General features: G+C 33.3%; 1 protein-coding gene across 1 annotated transcript; it reads right to left on the reverse strand.

Moving 5' to 3' along the window:
• Positions 1 to 1137: 1137 nt before the first annotated feature.
• Positions 1138 to 7433, reverse strand: LOC139143585 (uncharacterized). The gene is made up of 3 exons (XM_070714035.1): positions 7167 to 7433; positions 4576 to 5708; positions 1138 to 3930 (listed from the first exon to the last, which is right to left on the reverse strand). Exons 2-3 carry the CDS (start codon positions 5648 to 5650, stop codon positions 2711 to 2713), a joined length of 2295 nt encoding a protein of 764 aa, XP_070570136.1. The 5' UTR covers positions 5651 to 5708; positions 7167 to 7433; the 3' UTR covers positions 1138 to 2710.
• Between the last annotated feature and the right edge of the window lie 2893 nt (positions 7434 to 10326).

Genomic DNA, 10326 nt, shown 5'->3' on the forward strand with positions numbered 1-10326 from the left:
TATTAATAGCATTCTAATTTATATAAACATGTAGTAATACATAAATTGGAATTCTCAATGAGTTACTAATACAAATTTTGCAATTCAAAACATAAAGATCTCAAACAATCCATCAAATCTTCATGTAAATTGGTTAATTCTTTATGAGAAATTTCTTCAACAAATTTCTCCTTCACTTACACATTGCTTGTTGGGTCATTCTTACCGGTACAATTTTGCATCATGGAGCATCAATGAGTTGACTGTCAAAAAGACTATTTTCCACTCATATTTTCAAGTTTTTTTATGGCAGCTAGTGGAGATCTGTACAATTTAATTGTCACTGATATCTCTAGTGTAGTCAGCAGCACTGCATGGACAGTGTCCTTCCAGTGTCACAAGACTGTATGTCTCTTGTTAAACTAGCTTGCGAATGTTTTTTGTTTCACAAAGCTATAAATAAATATACTGGCCATAAAGTCTGTCTTATGACAAAATCAATACAATTTCAAAAGTACAATAAAATGGATAAACTTTTTTAAGTGACATTTAAAGTGCTATGGACTAGTTGTACATGCTGGAATTGTTCTCAAATACAAATATACACTAATACTGTAGGGGTGGTCTTAGTTTATTTGGAACAGAAAGAGATCAGTTTACATTCAGAAAATGCCCACATCTGTATTTCAGTCTCCATGTTGCTTCATGTACTTGTTACAGTTAAATGCCCTAATTACTGTTAGGTGACGAAACAACAATGAAGTTCATCTTTACCAGTATTGATGTGCATTTCAAGAGTGTTTTTGGTGGATTTGACTTTGACTAGGTCATGTGACATTTTCAGGTTGAAGGAAGGATTATCAGGAAATGACATATGGAATACATAAGAAACATTATGATTTTAAAAACCCTCTTTGAGTAGAGTTTTTATATTTTTTGTGAAACTTTATCATTGTTCTGTCAGCTTGTACTGCCATCACAATTTGCCATGCTTGAAATTCTTGGCAATGTACACTGTCTCAGAAGCCGGTAGCTTATTGGTTGGTTGAACATCATTGGCACAAATGAATCACTTCAAACGGCCAATCAGGTGAAAAATAGCCTAAGTTTCTGACTCCTTCAGTTGCTGTGAATGAGCTACAATCTTCCAAGCCAATGCACATTGCCCCAAAAATTTATTTTCACAAACTTATTTTACAAAGTTTTTGTACATCTTCATGAATGAAACATGGAAATGTGTACATTAATACTAGGTCCTTGTTCAATTATGACATTTTTGTTTTCACCTCATGATAATGTATTACAAGTCCACGACTATTCACTCTTGCCACATCGTGAATAAGAACGAAGATGATAAGATGCAAACATTTTAACTCAAGTCTCTGACCATGTAGGGGCTGATAACTCAAACTCTCATGGGCAGATTTGTAGGCAAACTGTTAGGTTGCCTTTCATTGAAAAATGTGTCTGGCAATCTATTCTTTCACTTAAAAATGACCGATCGAGCCATCAGCATTGATTTCACATTTCTGTGTGATATTTAACAAAAGAATACCTCAGAAGAATATATGCTAACATTCCAAGCTTTAATTTGCTCTGAACTGATTAACACTCTCTCTCTCTCTCTCTCTCTCTCTCTCTCTCTCTCTCTCTCTCACACACACACACACACACACACACACACATGAATGGTTGAAGTTCAAAATGATATGATTAAAGAGAAAGCACACATTTCCGTACAATCAACAACAAATGAGAACAGCAATGAACAAGAATACTATATTCACAACTGCCAGGCTGAATTTTGTTGAAAGTATTATCCAATTTCTGGTGAACTTCTAGTCTTGACAACAATCCCTAAAAAGTTCGATTTGAATTTATAATCATCTCTTCATTGCCCATGAAAAGTCTACAGTAATTAATTTGCAAATATGAAAATTACATTTGTTAGTTGTTTTTAACTTATATTTATACTATTTTTGTTGCTATTAAGTTGTATAATTCAGATATTAAAAATACATTTCACACATTCGTGCTAATATTAATAATACATCTTTACTCTGGGAAGTACAATTGTAAATGACAGGTCTTTTGAAATGTTACATAGCAAATTATGATATCACTGCTATTGCACACAAAATCTCCACAGCTATAACACATTTTTTGTGTCACTGTATAATAAGATGGTCTGTATTATGAAATGCATTCAATGAATAACTCCAAGCAATGTATGGTGCCGAATATCATAACAAAAATGAAATGTGCATGAAGTACAATAGAAATGCATATGATAATTCAGCAGTGAAGTAATATATTTACGTATATTGTATTTCTGCATGCCTAAACATAATACAAAGTTAGCAAAGTATTGAAACAGATAATAGAGAATAAATAAATAAACAAATATATAAATAAATAAATAAACCTCTGAAATTTTACAAAAGTCAATGGGTAAGTTGCTTCATATTCCAAACACAGATCAAATATTTCCTGAAAGTTATCCCCTTTCACATTATTTTTATTACAAAATATTCAGCTGTCATCAATTTACTTTCTTATTTCATGGAAACTGTTTCACATTGATGCTTTGAAGTTCATTGATAAGTATTGGTACCTGAACAACTAATTTGAATTCACTGAAGAAAAGAGCTTTTCTGACTGATTGCCATTGTTAATATCAAACACTGCTCTGGTTATTATTTCACAATTGTATTTTTACCTTTTGTGTTTATCAGACCAACTCTCTCAGAAATCTCTCGTGAGATGTTTTCAGTTCCTCACAACTAATCAGATCATTTTTCAACTCATTGGCCTTTTTGAAGGAAATGTTCCTCCGATTTGCATTTAACCTGGATATCATGGCATCCTTCCATCTATCTCCATCCCTATCCAATGAAAAGTCATGAAGACCTGTCTCAACACCGCAGAAACCAGAGTAGTCTTTGTAACGAAACAAACTATCCAGAAATGTTACTAGGCCAGAACAGTTTGGCACTAATACTGGTATTCCTGCCTGCATGGCCAAATATGCTGTGAAATTGAATGAATCAACTTTCTCTGGTGCAATGAACAAAACACTTTGAAGAAGGCTCCTTCGAAAATCTTTCAGTGAATTTGAAGAATGTACATTTATTCTAAGCTGTCTGGAATCTGCCTTGTCTTGTAAGAATTTCTCAAATTTTGAAAGCATGTTTTGCTCAACACCAATTATGCTCCACACAGGTAGACGTTCATATGCATGATAATAAGCATTGACCAATTTACCCATAGCAATGGCACCAAGACTGTACTTGTGAAAGTCAGCTTCGCTACTGACGTTACAAACACTCAGGACCTGTTGTTTGCCTTCTGTGGGAACAACTTTAGTATTGATAAACATGTCTGTAAGAGGTGGAAGGTACAGATAATGCTTTGGTTCTGCTTCAAATAGTGCCTTGTACTTATTTTCAAAATGATGATATGTGTGATGCCCGACTGAAAATACGACATCGGCTTCTGTAGCTCTATCTAATGCATTTGCCTCGCCCTCTGTGTCCCCAAAATCTTCAGGAATTGCTAAATTGAAGAAAATCAATTTTGCTCTTGGATAGAGGGACTGTTTGAAATCTTTTGCTGCATCTATTAAACCCTTGTCTTCCCCAATTGACAAATATCCTATGACACTCTTGACATTTGGTAACTGACTGAGATGTGGATATAAACTTCTGTGTTGGAAGAACCAGTCGACGCGAGGTTGGCGTTGTGTCAGTTTGGAAAGTTTTCCCTCATCCGGATGGATCTGAATGACACCAGATTCACAGTCCTTGACCATTGGTTTCTTGTTTCTCTGCAATACTGGTGTACATACAGTCATTCCAAGCATGGCTACAAGTGACGCTAGGAAGCGGTTGAATAAGGTGCTTCGTCCAAAATCATTCGTCCAGGTTCTTGATACAAACAAAGCTGAATTACCTACAATTAGAAGTAATCAAAATATCGTGATTAGAAAGATGGAAATAAAAATCTCATCTAGACTTTTGAATTACATTATATTGTGACTGCAACGTACTTCATGGTTCCTAGTACTACACTCATGTCAACAAGTTGATGGAGACATCTACGTTAAAACAAGTTCTAAAAGTCCAGAGACTCTACTTTTGAAACATCATGGTAAAGTATCTCATTCGGGTAGCCAGATGACTGAAAAGTAACGTTAATTATCAAACTATTGTGCTTATAAACCCTTTGAGTGCTGTAATTTTTTTCCCACCAAAATTTTACTGCCACATTTTACCAATCTTTCATGAATTTTTCTGAAATCCTTTTATAATTTTAGACCAAATGGACATCAGATTTTATTGGCTACAGTTTTTTATCAAAATTTTAGCAAAAAACTGAGAAAAATTTACTGTGATATATTTTATAAAGGTGAGAAAAATTGGGTTGGCATTCAAAGGGTTAAGGTGAACATTTAGTATAATGGAATTTTTGCAGAAAAATTATTATATTGCATAAAGATACTTGAACTAATGTAATTCAAAAGTCTAGCTGTAATGTTACATGATAGGGATTAGACTGTCTGATCTTCAATAACAAACAGAGAAAAATTTATTTTACCTGCAGTATTAAAATCAACTGGTACTGATGCATCGTAGTCTTCATATTTTTCCACTTCCATTGAGTTTGACCTTTGCACGAGTGAGACATGATGCTCTTGAACAGGTTGAACTTGCATCTGCTGTGATGTCATTGGCACAAGCTGACCTTGTTGCATCATGGGATTGTTGGCAGGTTGAACATCCTGTCTAATAGATATTTCTTCTGTTTCTGTCTGGGTATAAGAAGCAAGCCTTGGTGACTCTGTCTGGGTTTCTCTTGATACCATCGTTGGTCTGTGCATACAGTGTCGACACTGTGGAGCTATGAAATTCTGCACAGCTGATGTTGGTCCACCTAATGATGAGATACTCGCACTATCTGTCATCATTTGACCGTCTCCTGGAGTGGTTGCCATAGAAACTGGTGATACTGGCATTCTTTTGGTTACTTTTGGTACACTCTGCAATGATGAGTCATCTTCTGTCATTTTTTTATTGTCACCTTCAGTAATTCCCTTTGATAGAGAATCAGACTCTCGCTCACATACTTGATGAGTTGATGAGACTTGCTGCCTCAGTCTCATTTGTTGAATTTCCTCTATTGTCATTTTCTTGATTCCCTCAGCAGTTTCAGTGACTTCTGTACTCATCTCTTCATCCTCTGGTGTTGAAATGATATTTCCATTGTCCGTTTTCTCTGTTTTGATCATAATTACAGAAGACTGAGTGTCTGACTCTGCCAGAGATTCATTTCTAATTGTTATACCTCCAGTTGTACCATCAGTCCTACGTCTGGGATGTCCTTCAGTCGTATCAGATTTACACTTTTTACCAGTACTCCTGTACTGTTCAAAAAAAGGGTATTCTTTCCTTTTTTGTTGATGAAACTCACTGAAGTTGTATCCTTGTGAGCTGCTTGGCCCTGCTGCTTGCATGTCTCTAGTTCCTTTGTACTCCCTTGGCTTGCTTTGTCTTTTGCCAGATTTCACATTTGCTGTTAATTTCTTTGTTTTAGTTTTACTTTGATCCATCATAAAATTATTGGCATTGGTTTGATGATAGGTGGTTATCTTCGGTAAAACACTTGTTGACATGTTTGTTGGTAACGGAGGATGCCAGGGGTGAAATCTTCAAAAAGCAATTTTTAATTGTCTGCAAATTATGAAATGAAGTTGGAAATTCTTATAGTGTCATGAACTTTTATACCAGGCAGTTAAAATTGTTTATGGTATAAGTTAAACATTAACATATCAGAAGACCAGTACAGCCAAGGTAAGAAAATACGTCATTGCATGTACCTCATTCCTCTGATGTAAACACTTGATGTCACAAGAGGTTTTACATGTTGACCCCTATTATGTACCAGTGTGTTGAGTGTACACATTCTTGAAGTTCGAATCGCTCATTGTGAGCATTATTAGTACAACAGAAAACAGGTTCACTACTATACAACTACATTAAATGAACTATGAGGATTTTTATGACTGTTTTCATAATAGGTCTTTTACTTATGCCTATTCTAGAATACACTACTGACACTATAGGTTTGAAATACTGGTAGTTTATACAAGGGTTAATTTACTGCCCTCTATTAATGAACTTTGTACAATTCTAGAACTGTCACTGTTGATATGTATTTGTACAATGGTAGAAAGAAAACATATTTGTAATAACCATATTAACCGCAATTTGAGCATTTTGATAACATCATAATGCTTGTCATAATAAATATTTATGTTTAAGCTGTAGATCCCTTTATATCCATTAACAAAGGCACAACCTTACTCTTTACACGCCTTAAACTTATGACTTCATTCATTTTTTATACGAGGGTATTTACAATGATACAACTTGAAAAACACTGGTATTACAATTAAAACTACATTTACCTGCAGTCAGAGAATTTCTCATGACAAAATCATATTTTCCCACATGCTACTTTCATAATGTTTAAAAGCCTTATACCAATTCAAGAATAAACAACTGTTGTCACATCAAATTACATATTGACCTAGCTCTATACCTATAATGAACTCTGTGTATACTTGTCAACTACTCTGCTGACTGTGTGGTGGGTCTTTGTATGGAAGAAGAAAAGAAAACAAGACTGGTATTTGATAAAACTATGTTACCTGAATTGGAATGTCTGTGACAACAAAATAATAATTTTCCGAATAACTTCTCACAATGTTTACGCCATAGGTCCCCTACCTGTGTACAGAGGCCCAACCTTGACCCTTAAATGTCCTGTACTTGTAACATCATAAACTAGGACAAGGTATGTACATGGAGGGACTGTGACTTAGTCTACGGACAAACAGTTCAGATATGTTTGTGAATTAACAGACATCTCAGTATTTTATGTTTTAGTTCTTAGACTCTGATATGAACTGTTGACAAACATAATTGACAAAGGTAAAAAATATGATTGAATGTGAAATTTGATCTTTCCACAAAAATTTCTGCCTAAAAGATATAACTTTAAGTTAATGGAAATAAATTAATGCTGAGATAATAAAAGACGTACAATACCAGAAGTTATACACATAACGATTTCTGTTCTAGCTGACAAAACTGACTGAATGAATGAACAAACTTTGACATACATACCAGTAAAGATGTCTGCTCTGGTCATTCATAACATGCTGAGATAGCCAACTCTTTGCCTTTTGAAAACGCACTTGCATGTGGCTTCCTATATAACATCCAGTGTACTGAACTTTGAACTCCATTAATGACAGAAACTTCCAGCATATGCAAAAACACATGATGACTAATGACTTCCGGAAAATTCGACAAGTTCAGCTATTTTACTACATTGATTTACTAGTGTAAACTGGTTCAACTCCTAGTATGGCACAATATGTCACACTGCCCTCAATTTAAAGACGTCATATGTATGACTCAGCAATATGGTTTGTCAGGTAAACAAAAGACATACGTATTGTAGCTCTATCAGACGTCAGCAATGGAAAGATTGCGCAGCATAATGAATGAGGTGATATTATGGCAACAATATCTTGAAACCTAATCACAAAAGCTATGTTACAGTTCATTATATAGCTCATACTAGTACAATTGAGAAATGTAAAAATTCAAATTTTGTAGTTTCAGACTTTTAAACTGTAAAATTTACAGTATGTATAAAACACTAAAAACGTACCGTAAAGCTTTGGTAATAATTTTTTTGGAATGGTCACAAAGGTGAACTTCTTGGCCAACAAACAGGAATGATAAACATCTCATTCCTCCAATGAAAGGTTGAAAGAAGAACCAGTACCACTTCGGCTAACCACTAATTTGCATATTAAGCGAACTTTCCCAATTAGTATTACCAAAGTTGACGAGATTTGCTATGTATATTTGAGATACACGTATAACAATCATGAAAGTTGTTTAAGCAGTATTAAATAAAACATTACTAATTTGCATATTTAACGAACTTTCCTTTATACGTTGAAGATAAGATAAGATAAGATAAGATATACTTTATTGTCCATAAAAACATGGAAAATTGTCTTTATACACATCAGGACCAGCTATAAAAACACCAAACACAGACAACACCACACAATACAACACAATAGCCACAAACAAACACAGCACTAGATTAAACAACAGCAACTGCTGACGGTATAAAGGACTTCTTAAAAAAATAGGGTCTGATATAAATATCTGGATTGACAAGATCAAAGTTGACAAACTTGCAATGATAATTAAAGATACTACATTATTGAATACCTGGATTGGCATGACCAAATTTGACAAACTTCCAATAATTAGTAAAGATCCCAAGTTAAAACATTATTGAAAGTCATTTAGCATTTTTACTTGAGCTAATTACTAATTTGCATATTAACAATTTTTCCAAATCGGGGATATATATATGTTGATTGGCTCAATCAATTTGACATATCTTGCTCTGTACATTGAATAAACTATAATGACCAAAAGTTGTTTTAGAATTTTTAGAACATCTACTTACTCATTTGCATATTCAATGAACTTTCCTAATTTGAGATGTATCTGGATTGGCATAATCAAAGTTGACATAACATGCTTTGTGCATTGAAGATACTATGAAATAACATAATTGAAGTCACTTAGCATTTTTATTTTAGCTGATTACTAATTTGTGTGTTTAACAAGCTTTCTTAATTTGGGATGTATATGTTGATAGACTGACCAAAGTTGATGAAACTTAATATTAATATCGTAGATACTATGATATAATACTACCAAAAGTCATTTTTGATTTTGTAAACCATCTTATTTCTTATTTGAATATTTAATGAACTTTTCTAATTAGGGATCTTGATTGACTTCATCAAAGTCAACGAAACCTGCTATGCATATTAAAGAAATATGATAAAATATTAATAAAAGTATAGCATTTCTACATCAGCAAGTTACTACTTTACATATTTAACTAACTTTCCCAATTAGGGATATATTGAAGACTGCAAGCATTCTGAAAAAGTTTATGAAACTTGCGAAGTGTAGTAATGAGATTCAGTTTGCAAATGGCAAGAACTGACAAGTTTTTGATGGGTGTGGCTTGCTTACTTTTTGCTCATTTGCAGAATTAAAGATTTTAAAAAAATGGATATACATTGAGAACGACTGCAGACAATTTGATGAGATTTGGTACAAATTTTGATCACACAAAGATATATCACCCGTAAAAGGTATTAAGGGGTGACATGAAAGATAATTGCTAATTTGCATAATGAATGAACTTTCCTAATTAGGGATATATATCTGAAATGACTCGATCAAAATTGACGAAAGTTGTTACGTATATAGACGATACTAAGATTAAATATTATCAAAAGTCATCAAGCATTTTAACTTCAACCAATTCCTAATTTGCATATTTAATGATCCTTCCTAATTACGGATATATATCTGAATTGACCGGACCAAAGTTTATGAAACTTGCTAAATATATTGAAGATACTATGATACAACATTCTTGAACATCATTAAGCATTTTCACTTCGGCCAATTCCTTATCTGCATATATCATGAACTTTCGAAATTAGGGATATATATTTGAATTGACTCTACCAAATTGATAAAACTTGCTATGTACATTAAAGATACTATGATACAACATTATTGAAAGTCATTACGCATTTTTAACTTCAGCCCTTTCCTTATTTGCATATTACATCAATTTTCCTGATTAGCGATATATAATCTGAATTGACTTGATCAAAGTCGATGAAGCTTGCTATGTACATTGAAAATACTATGATACAACATTCTTGAAGTCATTAAGCATTTGTGCTTCAGCCAATTCCTTATTTGCATACTTAATAAACTTTCCTAATTAGGGATATTTGTCTGAATTGACGTGACCAAAGTTGATGAAACTTGCAATGTACATTAAACATACTGTGATACAATATTATTGAAAGTCATTAAACATTTTTACTTTAGCCAATTCCTAATTTGCATATTTAATGTGATCATATCAGTCAATTCTTAATTTGCATATTTAGTGAACTTTCCTAATTTGGGATATACCAGGTTAAAACAATATTGAAAATCATTTTGCATTTTCCATTTTCATGTCGGCTAATGTATAATTTGCATATCTTTCATAGTTTGGCTTATATAGCTTGAAGAACTTGACTAAAGGCAATTAACTTGCTATATCAAATGATGATACAATGACAGCAGTCAAAGAAATGTAGTATTTTTATTTCAGGTAATTACATGTTTGTATACTTAATGACCTTTAGAATTAATATGTTGTGAATAT

The sequence above is a fragment of the Ptychodera flava genome, chromosome 11, assembly GCF_041260155.1.
Source record: "Ptychodera flava strain L36383 chromosome 11, AS_Pfla_20210202, whole genome shotgun sequence".
Classification (NCBI taxonomy): domain Eukaryota; kingdom Metazoa; phylum Hemichordata; class Enteropneusta; family Ptychoderidae; genus Ptychodera; species Ptychodera flava.